This window comes from Xenopus laevis, chromosome 6L, assembly GCF_017654675.1.
Source record: "Xenopus laevis strain J_2021 chromosome 6L, Xenopus_laevis_v10.1, whole genome shotgun sequence".
Taxonomy (NCBI): domain Eukaryota; kingdom Metazoa; phylum Chordata; class Amphibia; order Anura; family Pipidae; genus Xenopus; species Xenopus laevis.
In genome coordinates, this window is record NC_054381.1 from 11,344,131 (window position 1) to 11,363,420 (window position 19,290).

General features: G+C 39.3%; 1 protein-coding gene across 1 annotated transcript; it reads left to right on the top strand.

Annotated features, from left to right (window-relative positions):
- Positions 1–2,480: 2,480 nt before the first annotated feature.
- MGC84752 (protein) lies at positions 2,481–19,019 on the top strand. Its single transcript, NM_001092839.2, is given in 9 exon segments — positions 2,481–2,584; positions 8,768–8,869; positions 9,654–9,698; positions 10,625–10,660; positions 11,619–11,654; positions 13,922–14,049; positions 15,104–15,233; positions 15,936–16,070; positions 18,567–19,019. Coding segments are annotated over 9 exon segments (921 nt in total). The 5' UTR covers positions 2,481–2,520; the 3' UTR covers positions 18,812–19,019.
- The last annotated feature ends 271 nt before the right edge of the window (positions 19,020–19,290 follow it).

Below are 19,290 nucleotides of genomic sequence, written 5' to 3' on the forward strand. Positions count from 1 at the left end.
TCACAGCCTTTTCCTACGAAACGGTGTCTAATCTATGGGGTCCCTAATTCTTATATAACTTATCCATTCAAGTCCCTTTTTTTCATCTTTCATTTTGACTTCTCAGCTGCTATCTGGTTTCTGGGGTAATTAAACTGTAGCAATCAGACAGTAGCTTTCGTGACAGAGAGATGCAGAACCAAAAACATAAAACATTTCACAGAAAGTAGCTTCATATTGCCTTAGAATACTACCTTCTATACTCTGCTATGAACAATGGTGCCCTTAACAATACTGGATGTTTTGTTGTTCTATGGCTTTGTCCAAAAAGCAGCTTTAAAAGGAACTATTCTTAAAGTATCAATACCTTTGTGCTTTATCTTAAAATATATCTTAAAGGAAACAAATTGTGTGAAAAACAAGAATGTGCCAGTTCATTATAGTCTTTTAAATACCGAGGGAATGTGCTTTAAAAAGACATAGTGCTTCGAGATGATTTTATTTAAAAATCCTACTAGCCCCACCCATCTGTTCCACTTTGTGCTGCCTCCTTTCCCAGGCTGTGCAGGGAAAGGAACTGTAGGACAGGAACCAATCAGCACCTAGGCTGACCTGATAGGAAACTGAAACCTGTCTTTGCTTGTGTGACTGCAGGGCTGTGATTGGCTGTTCCCCTCCTAATGTGCTTCTGGCAGGGACCATTAGGACACGCCCACCCCTCATTTGAAACACGGACAGGGCTGCAGCAGATCTATAGTAAGCTCCAATAAAGGGGACTTTTTTTTTAGATATCATAACATTTTTAGCCCAAACTAAAACTAGCACCATGTACTATTCATTATTGCCTACCAGACTTGGGGGATTTTTAGTTATGCAATGTATCTCCTTTAAGTATGCGTCTCCCTTAGCTAGCTATGCACAATGGGTGCTATAGCCCAGGTGCTGCTGAAAGCTTAGTAGTTTACTATATATATATATATATATATATATATATATATATATATATATATATATATATATATATATATATATATATATATATATATATATATATATATATACACACATACATATAAATATACACATACATATAATTTTTAAATAAACAAGCTGAAATGCCGCTCCTCACCTTTCTTATTGGGTGCACGTGGGCAAGGCTTAATTTACATACTAAACAAGGTAGCCCCAGCACTTTCAATAAATAACCCCCTGAAAAAATATTCTTGCACAACTGAACTTTCTAAGTTACAGTTCAGTTGTGCAAGAATATTTTTTCAGGGGGTTATATATTGAGAGTGCTGGGGCTACCTTGTTTAGTGTATATATATATATATATATATATATATATATATATATATATATATATATATATATATATATATATATATATATATATATATATATATAGACAAATACAAGATTCCTCTGCACTCAACCCATTATCAATATATTTAAAACAGAGACATTTTGTGCTACTGCTACTGAAAAATGCCTTACCCTTTAAACAAAACAGGGATTGTTTGTCCATATATTGCAATATATTTAAGCTGGCCGACTACGTCAAAGTCATCCCATATCTGGCCAGTCCTATGCTCAATTTTCATCTGATTCATTAAGAATTCTATGGTTTAATTATACATTTTATAAAATGGACGAATACGTTTTACCTGCAACTTACTAGCTGCTTTCAAAGTAAAACTACCAAACTTGGCTGCCCTTTTATTAGACACCAGTGGGATCACCTGACTATAGTTGGAGAGGGTGGGAGCTACAACATGGAGCTGGTCACTGCTCCTGTAGAACTATAACAAACAAGGGAAAGTTGTGCTCACCACTAGTTTTTAAAATCATTAGGCGGGGGTGCAATGAGGGTGTGACCACAAAATACATATAGTCAAATACAAGAGTCCTCTGCACTCAACCCATTATCAATATATTTAAGACAGAGACATTTTGTGCATACTGCTACTGAAAAATGCCTTACCCTTTAAACAAAACAGGGATTGTTTGTCCATATATTACAATATATTTAAGCTGGCCAACTACGTCACAGTCATCCCATATCTGGCCAGTCCTATGCTCAATTTTCATCTGATTCATTAAGAATTCTATGGTTTATATACAGTATATATATATATATATATATATATATATATATATATATATATATATATATATATATATATATATATATATATATATATAATATATATAATAAAATAAAGGCTGCACAGCACAGCCTGTTTTGCATACTTCTGTTGTGCTTTTACTCTTCCGCATGACTGCCTGTCAATCGCCTGCATTAATGGAATATTTCTGTATCTGTATTTTCCTTAAAATGACAAGGGCTCTGGTATCTCTGGCTCAGGTTACTGCAGAACACGTCCAGTTAGAATGCCACCGAGGGTGGGGACTTGGGCTGAACTGAGCTACAGGTGAAGCTGTTGGAGACTTTAGGGCTGCTTCCTGTACAGCATGTCCATTGCCAGTCTATACAATCACGAATGAAGGAAGGCACGGAGCTGGGAATATAGATCTATCATGCCGGTGGCACTTGTTACAGGATTTTGCCTGCTGAACATTCTCAGTTATGCCACCGTGGCAGGTATGCTTTATTATTATATTGGTAATAGGGGCTAAAACATGGGAACAGAGATTTGATTTTGACTTGAAAATACAGGTATAGGATCCGTTATCCGGAAACCCGTTATCCAGAAAGCTCTGAATTACGGAATAGCCATCTCCCATAGATTTCCTTTTAATCAAATAATTCACATTTCCATAATGCTTTTTCTGTAATAATAAAACAGGATCTTGTACTTGATCCAAACTGAGATATAATGAATCCTTTTTGGAGCCACAACAATCCTACTGAGTTTAAATAATGTTTAAATGAAATTTTAATAGACTTACGGTATGGAGATCCAAATTACAGAAAGACCCCTTATCCAGAAAACTCCATGTCCCCAGCATTCTGCATAAGGGATCCCCTACCTGTATAGCCTTTATATAAGCATGGCTTACTTTAGCAGGACGTTACTCCTTAGGGCTCATATATCTGTATTACTTGTACAGGCAGGGCTGTATTTACCATATAGGCTTGGTAGCTTGGGGGGGACCCCTTTGTATCCATTTTTTCCAGGTACATACACAGTACAGGATCTGTACACAGACTGATTGGGAAGGGAAGAGGCACCCTACTAAGCTACTAATACAGCCTGGGGTACAGGTGCAAGTGCTGGAGCAGTAGGAGCACCCCTTAAAGTGATACTGACACTAAAAATTTTCTTTTCGAAATATTAATCTACTTTAAAAGTTACATGTATGTCACGTTGATCGTTTTTTGCTGATTGGTCTGCTTTTGTAAGTAATTATTACTTAACGTTCCTAAACCTGACTGTTTTGCCAACCTGACTGTCCCATCTCAGTCTGTCAAAGTTTCTAATGCTAACGGACTCCTGCTCCACAAATATGGCAGCCCCCTCATAGACGAGCACGGGGAGTGAGATGGGTAATGTAAAAGCATTGGACAAATACTTTATGGCAAAATTACAAGTAGCATGCAAAGCCAATATTATGATAGATGTAAAAAAGGCATCATTTCTGGTGTCAGTATCTCTTTAAGGCACATCCATTGGCAGTAAAAGCTGTACTCTGTACTGTGAGACACATACTGGGATGCAATAGGTTATTCTTATAATGATAATACACTAAGGCTTTTTGCATTTTGCCCCATGTTGCTGAAAAACTAATAAGTGATGGAACTGGGAAGGAAACTAGAGGGTCTGTGCAAGTAGGACACAGTAAAAGTGTTTAGTGCAGTGCCTACTGCCCACCGCACTGAAACATATCCCCCACGAGTAGAATCATCCTCTTCTCACCGGATAAAAGTAATTTGATCATCATTTTCCCCCAGTTGCTAAGGACAGTGGCCTAGGAACAAGAAAGCAGACTTATTTTGGGGGTAGATTTCTGCAGCAGAGTAGGTTACTAGCAAAAAAGTATGTAAGAATGCGAGATGTGGTTCTGGGTCAATCTGGGCTTTAAAAATGGGTTCAACGCACGGATCTATTGGAAGATTATCGGTAATGAACATTTTTATTGTTTATGTTTGTATAACCATCCTTAAAGGAGAACTAAAGCCTAACTAAAGAAGTAGCTAGAAATGTTGTACATTATGTTTTGTGCTTCAGTATCAGCCCAAGGCAACCACAGCCCTTTAGCAGTAAAGATCTATGTCTCCAAAGATGCCCCAGTAGCTCCCCATCTTCTTTTCTGCTGATTCACTGCACATGCTCTGTGCTGCTGTCACTTACTGAGCTTAGGGAGCCACTCACAATATACAGTACACATAGAATAGAAATGTCACAATATAAGGCTGATTAGTAATTAATACACATAATTACTACATGGCAGCACAGAAACCAGTGCAATTAGCATCAGAATTTAATAATCAGCAAACCTGTAGCATCAGCTTATATTACAGGGGAAGCTCATTTTCTGCTGGATAATTAGTGACGAGCCCTAAGCTTAGCTTCTCAACAGCCAATCAGAGCCCACTGAGCATGTGAGTGTCACAGACACTTTCCAAGATGGTGACCCCCTGTGACAAGTTTGAAGTCCTGGATCATTGCTGCTATTGACAAGCTCAAACTTTAGCCTCGTGCAATAAGTTCACTATATGATACAGTATAGTATATATAGCATTTTTAGCTATATTGGTTTTTAGGGTTTAGTTCTCTTTTAAAATGCCCAGTTGCTGGTGTCACTGAACCTAGAAACCAGGGAGCCAGTAAAACTTCATGTAGATCTGCAGAAAAAAAGAGGTAAAGACCAAAGCAAAATTTATTTAGAACAAAATGCAAAACATTTTTTAACATCTCAGAAAAAAATAGTTTTAACTGAAGATAGTCAGGGAAAAAAACATATTCAAAAATCGCAATCCATATCATCAACAGCAAATTGCATGGATTATGTTGTCATCCCTAAAGTTAATTGAGAGCTTAATTTCTCCTTCAAGTATATTTTCTATAAATGATCAGTAAAATGTCATTATGATAAAAAACCCTGCGCAAAAATGCCCCTGCCAGAAAGCAGTAGCGGCTTCTAACTTGCATTTGCTTTCGTAGGCCAAATGGAGGACCCCAATTCTAAGTACTGGTATGGGATCCGTTATCCGGAAACCTGATATCTAGAAAGCTCAGAATTACACAAAAGCCGTCTCCCATAAACTCCATTTTTTTAAAAAATGAATTTTAAAAATGATTTCCTTTTTCTCTGTAATAATAAAACAGTAACTTGTACTTGATCCCAACTAAGATATAATTAATCCTTATTAGAAGCAAAACCAGCCTATTGAGTTTATTTAATGTTTATATGACTTGAGGTATGAAGATCCAAAAAAATACAGAAAGATCTGTTATCTGGAACTGGAAAACCCCTGGGTGCCAAACATTCTGATAATAGGTCCCATACCTGTACATATCTTAAGGGGAAAAATTAAGATTTTTCTTGTACAAAGATAAATGTAAAAAAGTCATGTTGTTCCCAGACTGGTTGGGTTACTCACTGGTTCTTGCCTCTGGCTTCAATCACAAGTGTCATTTACTGTGTCATGTCTGATTCTTTGTACTTTGTTCATTGCCCCTTGCAATGGCGTGTGGATGTTCCTTATGTGTCACAATTACCACTCTAGAACTAGTATTTAAAGGAACAGTAACACCAAAAAATGTAAGTGTTTAAAAGTAATGAAAATATCATGTAGTGTTGCCCTGCACTGGTAAAACTGATCTGCTTCAGAAACACTACTATAGTTCATGTAAACAAGCTGCTGTAGAGCAATGGTGGAGATTGAAAAACGGCTATATGGCACAGGTTAACGAATGGATAATAGATAACACCATTAGACAGACAGAGCTTATCTGCTATCTGCTGTGTAACTTGAGCTTTTTCTCCTTTGAATGGCTGCCCCCATGGCTACACAGCAGCTTATTTATATAAACAATAGTAGAGTTTCTTAAGCAAACACAACAGTTTTACCAGTGCAGGGCAACACTACATTATATTTTCATTACTTTAAAACACTTTTATTTTTTGACGTTACTGTTCCTTTAAAGCAGGACTAAAGCTGGCCATAGACGCACAGATCCTATCTTACTAATCGAGGATTCGTACGATTTTGGATCGTGTGTGGTGAGTGTTGACTTCTTTCGTCCGGGGGAGATCGGTCGTTTGGTCAATCCGACAGGTTTGATTTCGACCCGACCAATCCCGAGCCCATTGCGCATCGTAATCGGATCGTTCGGCCGAACGGTCAGATTACCCCCAATATAGCCATGCACATTAATGGCATATCGGGGAAAGATCCTCTCGTTTGGTGATGTCGCCAAACGAGCAGATCTTTACGTCTATGGCCACCTTTAATGAGCACTATTGTAATGTTTTTTTTCACCAAGACTCCAGTGCAAAACTGGTGTCTACATTTTGCAGATGAATATATTTATGCATTTCATTGTCCACCTTTGGGTGCAGTTTCCACCAGGACAGAAATTACAGCAGGACAGGGGCACTCAAATGCCCTTCATTTGGGAGTGATTTTAATGGTGCAAAATTTGGAATAAATGTTGTGCTGGAGTGATCAATGCCATATTCTCATGCATTAGAGCCAACCAAACTCTCTTATATATACTGGGTATTATTTGGCACAATTATGCCCCTATTTTTGGATCTGTAATGTTGTGCCATCCATTCCTGCGAGACTGTTAAATTCTCATGTTAATATGCATTAGCAGCTTAGTAATGAGTGGAGTAATGATTATAACAGGAGCCAGCTCTCCACCAAAAGCAATGTAATGCAATCCTAGCATTTCTGTTTAAATAGCTGGTTCCCCTCTAACTCCAATATGATTATGACATTTGATTTGTCAGATAAAATACGTCATGGAAATGCTGCTCTATAGAACCATAATAATATTATGTCCTAGAGACTTTATTTAGAGGGTTTGCACTTGTGGTATGTGTGGTTGAAACAGTTGATGACGCAACAATAGTATGAACTATTGGGTAATACATTTGCAGTCTGCAGCCTTGTGCCTTTATATGGTCACAGAACCACTTTGTGACTTCTAATATCCTTATCATATACAAAAGGGGGTACATTATCCCTTATAATACATGAGTGATACTCAGAGATCACTGTATAACTCAGCCTGCAGCCTTGTACCTTTATATGGTCACAGAACAACCCCTCAGTGACTTCTAATATCCTTATCATTTACAGTAGGGGGTACATTATCCCTTATAATACATGAGTGATACTCAGAGTTCCCTGTATAACTCAGCCTACAGCCTTGTGCCTTTATATGGTCACAGAACCCCCTCAGTGACTTCTAATATCCTTATCATTTACAGTAGGGGGTACATTATCCCTTATAATACATGAGTGATACTCAGAGTTCCCTGTATAACTCAGCCTGCAGCCTTGTGCCTTTATATGGTCACAGAACCCCCTCAGTGACTTCTAATATCCTTATCATTTACAGTAGGGGGTACATAATCCCTTATAATACATGAGTGATACTCAGGGTTCCCTGTATAACTCAGCCTTGTGCCTTGTGCCTTTATATAGTCACATAACCCCTCTGTGACTTTAAGGGGCAGATTCACTAACTTCGAGTGAAGGATTCGAAGTAAAAAAACTTCGAATTTCAAAGTGTTTTTTGGGCTACTTTGACCATCGAATGGGCTACTACAACCTTCGACTACGACTACGACTTCAAATCGAAACTTCGACCCCCTAGTTCGCCACCTAAAAGCTACCGAACTCAATGTTAGCCTATGGGGAAGGTCCCCATAGGCTTGGCTAACTTTTTTTGATCGAAGGATATTCCTTCGATCGTTGGATTTAAATCCTTCAAATCGTTCGGTTCGAAGGATTTTATCGTTCGATCTAAGGATTATTCCTTAGATCGTTCGATCGCACTATTTGCGCTAAAATCCTTCGACTTCGATATTCGAAGTCGAAGGATTTTAATTCCCAGTCGAATATCGAGGGTTAATTAACCCTCGATATTCGTCCCTTTGTGAATCGGCCCCTTAATATCCTTATTATATACAATAGTGGGTACATTATCTCTTATAATACATGAGTGATACTTAGGGTTCCCTGTATAACAGAACCCCAGACTTGTGCCTTTATATGGTCACAGAACCCCTCTATGACTTACAATATCCTTATCATTTACATTAGTGGGTACACTATTCCCTATAATAAGAGATGAATGTATAATTTTTTCCCCAACTTACGTTACTGGGTCATCTTGCAGGAAAAAGTACATGTACAGGAGAGAAAGCTTAATTTAGGTATTGGATCTATTATCCATAATGCTTAGGATCTGTGGTTTTCTGAATAACGGACCTTTGCGTAATTTGGCTCTCCAAGCCATAAATCAGCTAAAAATCACTAAAACACTAAATAAACCAAGTAGGACTACCACCTATGTGGATGTATGCAGTTTAGTTTGGATCAAGTTCAAGTTACTGTTTTATTAAAGAGTCTATGGGAGAGCTCTATGGGGTCTTGAATAAAGTATATGATACCTGTACCAGATTGAGGTGTCCCTTTACTAATACTGTTCTATTCCCTCCACTAAGCTCAACCTAGTGGTCTATTAATATAAAAATGATTAAAGCCTTTACATTACATCAGTATTTGTTTTAGTTTCTTTTTTTATATCTTCTTATTTGCAAAGAGCATTTGTACATTGTAATGTTCTCCTTGGTGTTTTAGTTTCACAGCTTGAACCTGCCGGGACGGGCTTCCCTTTTACTGTGTGTGCAGGACTGGATACAGTGGGGCAAAAAGGCGACCCCGGTCCCATGGGGCCAACTGGTGAGTAAGGAATCTGGTACCAATGTAAAAGAGCTCTGGGTTGTGCAGGGAGAGCCACATGGAGCAAGCTGATATTGCACTAAAGGGGAAATGTAACATTTTTACATCCTGCTCTTTGTCTTAACGACTTTAGCTTTAAAAGTGACACCTGTATAGATCTGTTCCACCCAGTGCCCTAATGTTTATTGCCCAGACAGGGGGGCAACATACCCAAGAATGTGAGTTTCTCCAAAAATTAGTAAACCAGTAAGTAAAAAAGTACAAAAAGTTTATTAGGACATATTAGGACATTACCTAACGCGTTTCATGCCTGTTGGGGCACTTCCTCATAGGCTAAATGGCCCTGTACAATGTTTATATAGGGGTTGTCAAAAAACACCACATATATCAACCAATCACAATCAGTAAAGACAAATTGCCTATTAGAAGACTAATTTACATGCAAGCTTCAACTGATGGGTTTGCAGTATATTCACACACAAATCACAAGGAAACGACAATTAAAAAAAAAATGAAATAAACCTAAACCAAAATCAACAAAACATTATATAGAAGATCAAACCAGAAAAAGATGATAATAAAGTGATATAATAATATGTATAATACAAAGAAAGTAAAAGGGCAGTATTAGAAAAGTGCGTTTTATACTTCCTGTGCCTGAACTCTAACGCTGCTATTAGTTAACATGGTCGTATGATCATTTGTACCTTCACAATGGAGGAACGTTGTGATTTTTACTCAGTATTTTCAAATAACAATATGTACTTTTTTGTCTTGTTCTTAGGGCCTTCAGGGACCCCAGGAATAAATGGAACAAAAGGTGAAAAAGGTAGGTTCCAAATTACCTGTACATGTTTATAAATTACAGACAGAGGCAGAGCATTTTATATTCTGAATGTACTGTACCAGCCTAGAGGTTCAGCAGCCCTAAAACTGCAATGATCCAACCCTTCAAAATTGTCCACAGTAGGTCGCCATCTTGGATCTTGTCGGTGGCACTGAACATGCTCAGTGGGCCTTGGACTGCTGTTTAGGAATTATTATAATTATTAGGTTTTTTATTCAAATCAGTGCATGGTTGCTAGGGTAATATGAACCCTAGCAACCAGATGGCTGAAATTGCAAACTGGAGAGCTGCTGAATAAAAAGCTAAATAATACAAAAAACCACAAATAATAAAAAATTAAAACCAATTGCAAATTGTCTTAGAATATCCCTCTCTACATGATACTAAAAGTTAACATAAAGGTGAATGACCCCTTTAAGTCAAAGGAGTCGGGTGCCAGGCTTCCAGCAGAACTAAATTTTCATGAAAATTATAAATATTAGATGAGCTGTAAAACAGCACAAACATTCCAAATCCAGTTCCTATGACTCCATTAACCCATTCCCCTTTCCGGAGTCACTTGGATATGTAACTTGTCAGTTCTGATTATGGGACATATTCAGTTGAATGAGGAAAAATCTCCCATGGGTAATCTGAAAAAAAAAATCTCAGTTCGGGTCTGATATTCACCCTGTATAATAGGTTCAAGGGGTGGGAAAGAATTTTGGGAAACTTCCTGGAGGTGTGACGTTGGACTGGCCAGTATGTAAATTGCTTGCAACTGTCATCATTAATTAAGTTGTAGTGCTGGAAGTCGTGTGTAAACAACACTGAGGAGGCTGCCAATGTTCCAGAATTCATTTGATTTATAAATCACCAAAACACAATTGGAATATGTTTTCATATAAATATTTCTTATTTATTTACAGGAGACACTGGCCCAATGGGTTTACAAGGGGAAAAAGGTGAGTCCTTCTGAGTCACATGCACAGTTTTTATAGTAGGGTATGAGCCAACTTAGGAGGCTGTTCCTGCTGAATTGTGCTTAGTACAGGGGAATACCTATGCTGCCATAGTTTTATGGGATCTCTCTGTACAGACTATGAGCCAACTTAGGGGACTGTTCCTGCTGAATTGTGCTTAGTACAGGGAATACCTATGTTGCCATAGTTTTATGGGATCTCTTTGTACAGACTATGAGCAAACTTAGGGACTGTTCCTGCTGAATTGTGCTTAGTACAGGGGAATACCTATGCTGCCATAGTTTTATGGGATCTCTCTGTACAGACTATGAGCAAATTTTTGGTTGTTCCAGGATTGCAGGCCCAAGGCCTATTCTTAAAGGAGAAGGAAAGGCTAAAATAAAGTAAGCTTTATCAGAAAGGTCTATATAAATACACCAGTAAACCCTCAAAGTAATGCTGCTCTGAGTCCTCTGTCAAAAGAAACACCACATTTCTTTCCTTCTATTGTGTACACATGGGCATCTGTATCAGACTTCCTGTTTTCAACTTAAACCTCTAGGGCATGGCCTTGAGCATTCTCCGTTTGCTCCTCTCCCCCTCCCTCCTCCCATCCCTGCTGTAATCTGAGCTCAGAGCTGTTAGTGAGCAGGGAGAGACTCAGGCAGGAAGTGATGTCACACTAAGCTTATATGGCAGCTTCTATCGTAAACAAACAGAGACAGTGTCTAGAGCTGTTTACTCAGGCATGGTAAAGCATTCTGCAGAATAAATATAGTGTTCTATCTTGCACTATTGTGGCTAATCTATTGGCAATAAACTGTCTTGGAGCTTTCCTTCTCCTTTAAATATTATTGGTTCCACGCAGAATAAAAACAGTCGCTGGTAAATCAGCCCCAAAGTGTCTTGTATAGTACATGAGTAAATATTGGAGCACTAATTCTCTGTGCTTTTTCTACAGGAGATCAAGGAGCAGCTGGGATATATTCATTGTACAGTGAGTATATAATGTGAATGGAATACTGCTGGCTGGGACAACAGGCACAAGATAAAAGAGATGCCTGAACAGTATTTTTTAGAGACACTGCCAATAATTAGTGATGGGCGAATAAATACGTCTGGCACGAATTTGCAGCAAATTTCCGCATTTCGCCACCGTTGAATAGATTTGTGAATCTCCCACGAGATTTGCCGGCGTCAATTTCTGATTTTTTTCATTAAAACTTTGAATTGCTCCATTTTTTCGTGTAAAAACTATCGAATTGCTAGATTTTTTTGTGAAAACATTTGATTTTTTCGTGAAAACGTTCGAATTGTTCGCTTTTGTAGTGAAAACATTCAAATTGCTATATTTTTTGTGAAAACGTTCGAATTGCTCGATTTTAGTGAAAACGTTTGAATTGCTAGATTTTTCCATGAAAACGTTCGAATTGCTCAATTTTATAGTGAAAACATTAGAATTGCTCGATTTTTTGGGAAACCATTCGAATGGTTCGATTTTTTCGTGACAACACAATTTCAATTTTTTTTTCGTGAACTTTCAGATTTCATGATTTTTTGCAAATTTTGCTGGAAATTCGCGAATTTTTCGGCAAAGCTAAATGGGAGAAATTTGCCCATCACTATAATCCAGCTGAATTCCAACTTTCATATCTGTTTTTAGTAACAGGTAGAATTTGTTCCAAATTTGCTATATCAAGATGTTTAGTTGGGCCTAGTGACAATCATCACCTGAAAATTGTGTCTCTAAAACAAATATGAACTTTAGCTTTTGATGATTTTGTACTTGTAAGATAAAAAGGGTAATTATGAACCCTTAGCAAAGTGCAATTTATAGGCTCAGGTGCACTTGCTTCCTCTTCTTCATAAACTACAGGGAGGGGTGTTAGGACTGGGTTTTGGATGTGAATATGCGCACATTTATTTTGGCTTGACAGCACTTGCACTTCTGTTAACCTAGAAACTCTAGTCTAAGGATAAGATTGATGTAAAGTAAATCTCAAATCTTAGAGGGAGTTCTTTTGGCCAGGTTTTATACAGGGAAACAGAATACCTGTGACATAATTAGACTTTAATGACCCCATAGCAAATTAATTTTAAGCCCCCCCAACATATCCAGAGGTTGACCTGTTTTACAAACATATGTTAAAATTGCTCATTAATTAGGGCCTCATTTAGCCCCCTGCAGCTGCAGGGTCTGCTTCCTCCTCCTTGCAGAAGACATTTAGGCAAAATATAAACTGGAACCGATGACAAAAAAAAGGGCATATATACAAGCCTGGGGATGCAAGTGCAGGAGCACTAAGGGGCACACGAGTGGACCTCTTAATGCTCATTTAGCAGCACTTGCACCCCCTGAGCTTGCTGTTTTTTGTGCAGAATGCAGGATCAAAAATCTGGCGCTCCATGGAAATAGCAAGAGGCGCAGTTCAGCCCTGTCCTTAGTGTGTGCCTTAGAGCAGGCAGTTACATAGTAAGTTAGGTGGAAAAAAAGACACACATCCATCAAGTTCAAACTTTCAAGTCTGTATATAACCTGCTTAACTGCTAATTTATCCAGAGGAAGGCAAAAAAAAAACCATATGAAGCCTCTCCAATTTGCCTCAGAGGGGAAAAAATTCCTTCCTGACTCCAAAATGGCAATGGGACCAGTCCCTGGATCAACTTGTACCATGAGCTATCTCCCATAACCTTTTAAGAACAGGGCCCCAATGGCCCTTCTGTTCCATACATTGCAGATCTGAAGGACCTGTAAGGAACAGAGTGGTATGGGGAGGCATTGAGGCATCCTCCCTTCCACCTATACCAGCAGGCAGCGTTTGATTTATATGGCAGTTGGAGGCCTGCAGCTATTTGCAGCTTGTTTGTTTTTGTTTTTTTTTCACCTTGCACACTACTTTGGGCATACATACCAAAGTCACATTTTAGATAGCTTTTGTTTGGTTAGGAAATCAAATAGTTTTGTATATGTAGGTGCTGGGTGCTGAAATGGTATTTATATTGGAGTCACTGGGACCTAAGGAAGATTAGTTCAAATACCTACAATAGAGCAAAGAACATAGATGGGTTGGAACACTATTAAACAGGTCATCGAGGGCAGAAGTGAGATTGTGGAATAAATAACTTTGCCAATGAGGTTAACTTGTCTATGTCTGTGTTGTAGCTGGAAGCTTCTTGGTTCCATTGTAACAGATGGACATTATACCCCCATGCCATGACCATTTGGCAGTACCTTCATCACTAAAATTATATTTGATTTTCCAGATGGAACGTCCTGTAAGGATCTGCTGAATCAAGGGGAATTTCTAAGTGGCTGGAATATCATAAACCCAGTAGGAATGTCACCCCTGAGAGTGTTGTGTGACATGCATACAGATGGAGGAGGGTGGCTGGTAAGAAGACATAATCTTTGCTCAAGGGTGGGCAACTTATGGCTGAAAATAAAAAAGAAAATAAGATTGCAAATTGATGAGACTGATGGTTATGAACTGAGCACAGTGACCCCAAATCTGAGTTGTGACTAGACCAGGCATATCCTTGAGCAACAGAATGTAAATCATTGGCAAACAACTTTGGTGTGAAAGAATAACCTAGTTCTGAATTTTTAGTGAGAGAATAACCTAGTTCTGAATTTCTAGTCCCTGGGATGTCCATGCAGTTCTTCGTAACATCTGTCAGGGCCCTAAATGGGCTCAATGTACTATGGTCCCCTTCATCAGCCTCTGGGTCATCTCTCTCTCTGGTGTTATGCTTCATTACAGAAATGTGAGCATCTCTATGAATTAATCAATATAAAACATACAACATGCAGGGGAATTAAATAATCATCTTGGCATTGCCCAACTGAGAAATTCCTTAGTGTTGGACATGTCCTGTGAGGCTGGGAGAAGCTCCTGTTCTGGGTGGTATTCCTAGAAAATGGGACTACCAATTCTAGACCTCCTTGGCCTCCGCTCAATGGAGGAGGTTGGATAGTACTGGGAAGCCTGTGAGGCAGAAGGGCTAGTAAAGTTAAAGAGCCAGGAAAACACCTCACCTTAGAGTTGGCTCTAGGAATGAGATGGCAGTCGTGAGACTAAATGAAGAGAAGTGGTGTAGGATTAGTTCCCAAGGCTGCCAGAATAGGTGCTTCAGGGGGTAGAGGTGTGGTAGAAGGGTTTGTTGGAGCTGGAAATCTTGAAACTCCCTGCTTATGTTACCTTTTCATTCCTATGAACGAATCCTAGGGGGTCTATTTATCATGTTGTGTAAAATGTGAAGTGAAGCATTACTGGTGATGTTGCTTATTGCAATCAATCAGATCTTTGCCTTTGTTTTCTAATTGTTGAAATCGAATTGCTTTTTAGTTGCCTTGGGAAAGATCACCGGCAATTCTTCACTCCAATTTTACACAGCATGATAAATAGCCCCCCTAGTTTTAATTGCAATCTCATCTATTCCCTGTAGGTTTTCCAAAGACGTTGGGATGGCACGGTGTCTTTCAATGTTGGCTGGAATGCCTACAAGAGGGGGTTTGGGAGCGAAATGAATGAGTTCTGGCTGGGGAATGATATTCTTCACAATTTAACATCATCAGGTAAGGGTGGGAGAGGAGTGGGCTGGTACTGGGCTGGAGCATGATTCCTTTTCTGTATGTTTTACCATGTTCCCAAAGAGAGTGTTTGGACTTTTGGAAATTATTTATTTTTTTATTATTGTAAATTTATATTTATAAAACACAATACATTCCTCAACTTGATACAATAGGAGAGTGTATACAGCACAATTACACATGGCATTCCAATACTAATTGATACAGAAGGTAAAGTGGAGCTTAAATGGAGCTTCCAAGCTAAAATCTGTACAGGTATGAGACCTGTTATCCAGAGTGCTCGGGACCTGGGGTTTTCCGGATAACGGATCTTTCCGTAATTTGGGTCTTCATGCCAAGTCTACTAGAAATTCATTTAAACATTCAAATAAACCCAATTGGCTAGTTTTGCTTCCAATAAGGATTAATTATATCTTAGTTGGGATCAAGTACAAGCTACTATTTTATTATTACAGAGAAAAAGGAAATCATTTTTAAAAATTTGGAAATGTCTATGGGAGACCTATAGGGATTAGGGATCCTATACCTGTATTACTATTCGTTGCCACCATGAGAAGCATTGCTTACAAGAGAGGTGGGAGAGAAGTTATATGATAAAAAGAATTCTAACATATCTTGAGAATTCAGCATGTATTCATATAAATTGGCTAAAATTGGGAATTCTGATACAAGTGTATTTTTCTTTAGGCACGTGGGAACTGCGCATTGATCTCCGAGACTTTGACAACAACATGTATTATGCCAAATATTCCTCCTTCCAAGTTCTGGGAGAGGAAAATAAATATGCATTATTGGTGAGCAACTTCAGCGCAGGAAATATAGGTAAGAGACAGAGGTACAATGACATACGACAGCTGGTCAGTTGAATTTAAAGGGCTAGTAACAACAAAAATAATGGGAATTTTGGTTACAATGGGAAGGAAAAGAAGAAGAGGCAAGCGGCACACACCATTACTACTAAAACATCCTTTTATAATACTAGCCCCAAAAACGTAACTAAAAAACTGACATGCCCAGTTTAAAATCCTAAAATCCATGCTGGCTAGCATGCATTTCATAATGGCTACCATTGTATCCCATTATCAAGTATAAAATGCAAGTTTTATCCAGAAAGTGGTTCCCTGCAATATCTACTCATAAATAAACAGCAGTCACACATTGTAGCCCTGTGTCTGGACCAACAGAATCCCTAGAGACAACAAAGATTAAAGCTTGGTATTGCATTGACTTGAAACTTGATAAAAATCCTCAGCATTTTGTCTCTCCACCTCTGTATTCAGTGCCCACCATTAGATTTTCTTGCATGATGATGTAGGGACCCATAGGGTTAACGATCCCCTATAGCTTATTCATACCTCCCAACATTTTGGAAATAAAAAGAGGGACAAAAAGATTTGCCGCGCGTAGCGAAGTGAATTTTTTGACCACGCCAATTGTGTGGCCACACCCCCTAATTGGATCAACAATAGTGTTTAGCCGCACACCACTTACTTGCTTGCTGGGTGCATCCGTATCCCTGGCAGCCTCCAAGCCAAATATTGTACAGATATATGAAGTGGGAAGGAGCACACCAAAATGTCCAGGCAATGCCTTAATTCATATGCAGATTTATTGAGTGCACAAGCTTTCGGGGTCAGAACCCCTTCCTCAGGTGCACCTGACCCCGAAAGCTTGTGCACTCAATAAATCTGCATATGAATTAAGGCATTGCCTGGACATTTTGGTGTGCTCCTTCCCACTTCATATATCTGCACACCCCCTAATTACCATGTTCATTTTACAAAATTTGGCAGGTTATGAAATTTGAACATATTTCTGTGTTTTTTTTCCGGTTATTACAATTTTGCTAATGAAGGTGAATTGCCCTTTAAGCTGTGAGTCTAACTTTTCCCAAGGGACCTCCTTATCTAAATTGTTACAATTACTTATTTGCTTATCTCAAGTTATTAAAAATTAATCAAGTTATAAAAATTATTAGAAAGTATCTTAGTTGCACCTGGTGGCTGTTTTTGGGCTCTCTGCCAAAAGCCAATTAAGTTATAAACTTTGTTTCTTTTTTTGGCTGTTCAGTGCAGACAAAGTTGGGACTTTTTAGTACAAATGCGGGACTGCGGGTTGAGCTGTCAAAAGCGGGACTGTCCCGCTGAAAACAGGACAGTTAGGAGGTAGTGATGTGCGGACCGACCCGATAACCGCAGGTTCGGATCAACCTCGCACTGCTCTTCGTGGATGGTGGGCTGGTGACGGTTGAGCTCTTCTTCTGCTCACCCCCACCCGCCATCTTCAAATGCCGGCTTTCGACTTCCGGCTTTATAGCCGCGCGCATGCTTGCCCCGCCGCTTATGTGACATCATTGGCGCGGCGAGTCGGAGCTGGTCTATCAAAAGAACCTGGAAGTGCAGTTGGTCGATGGGTTAGGGTCGGGTGCGGGTCTGGAAAACCCTAGTTCTAGGAATGTGAGGCAGATAGAACTAGTTTAGCAAGAGCAGCCTGTGCTCCAACTATAAGGTATAGCAAGGGGGTAGCTCTCCTCTTAGGCCTGTAGTATAGGGACATAGACTAATAGGGATTTAGGTTTAGTGAGTTCCCTGATCCCCTGTGTGAGGATTCAGGTCACGTTACAGAGATCCCAAGGGTGCATCTATCCAGTGTGGTGCACTATCTCATCAAGGGTGTCACTAGGTGCTGCCTCTGAAATGCTGTGATGTACCTGACACGTATGTGATAATACAGTGATTATGTGATAATAATAAAGAAGGGGAGGAGGGAAAAATTGGATATCCAGTATTGATTTTGTGGATAGAAATGTTCACTTCCCAATACTAACAGAGGGTCCAGGTGCTCAAGCCCCAGACCTTCAGCTCAGGGAGGCAATCTTGCACATTTATGTTCAGTTGTAGGCTGGCACACTCCAAAATTTGATGCAGATAAAAAAGTAGTTTATTTAACAAAAAAAGAACATCTCAAAAAGTAGCCTTATGCGTTTCGTGCCTTGTGGGCACTTAATCAGAGGCGATGATTAAGTGCCAAGGTACGAAATGCGTAAGGCTACTTTTTGACATGTTCTGTTTTGTTCTGCTGGGTCAAAAGCCACAAATAATAAAAAGGGAAAACCAATTGCAGAATATCACACTCTACATCATACTTTGGATGGAGATTTTTGGAACTTTGGATGCCCTTGTATACAAGGTATAAATTCTTCTGTATATCAGCCCAGTCCCTAGGAAAAGTGATAAGGATGGTTGTATTGACAGCTACAGTACAATTGCCTGGGAAATACATACCCATTATTATTTTGATCATTTTGTTTTTTTTTAGGAGATTCCCTGACGTCTCACATGAACATGTCGTTTAGCACCTATGACCAGAACAATGACATGTCAGGGGGCAACTGCGCTCTTACAAACCAGGCAGGTTGGTGGTATACCAACTGTTTCCAGTCCAACCTGAACGGGTTGTACCGTCTTGTGCAGAACAGCAGTCAGACTGGCATCAACTGGCTGAGCGATGGCAAGACCTTCTACTCTTACAAATCCAGTGAAATGAAGATACGGCAACTGTAATCAGCAAGAGAAAGTCTAGATACAGAGAAGACATAGAACAAGAAAATACACTTTTGTTCAAGAAAGAAATATATAAAGGGAGATATATAGAGAGATGTACATTGTGTGCCCATTCCTTGTATCAAAAATGTGTGCCAAATGTAATGGACTAGGGAAAAAGAACCCTCAGTCCCTCTAACTTTATCAATAAATGATATGATATACAGTATATTCAGAGATTAACCTGGTTCATTTATACAGGGCATTTGTTATAAACAGGGTCCCCTATAAGGGGCTTTTTATTCAGCAATCTCTGGGCTGTGGGCAGAGGCTTATTCCATGGCAGCAGGGGCCCTTTGGGTAATCAAGCCCCCCGGCAGTAATGGAAATGTTCTGAGGGATCACTGTGCTGTTCATAGAGAGTGTGGGGTTCTTTTTTTCCAAGGGGGGCCTACTCCATGGGGCCCAGTAAGTTCTAGGTACACCATTGCCAGTGTATA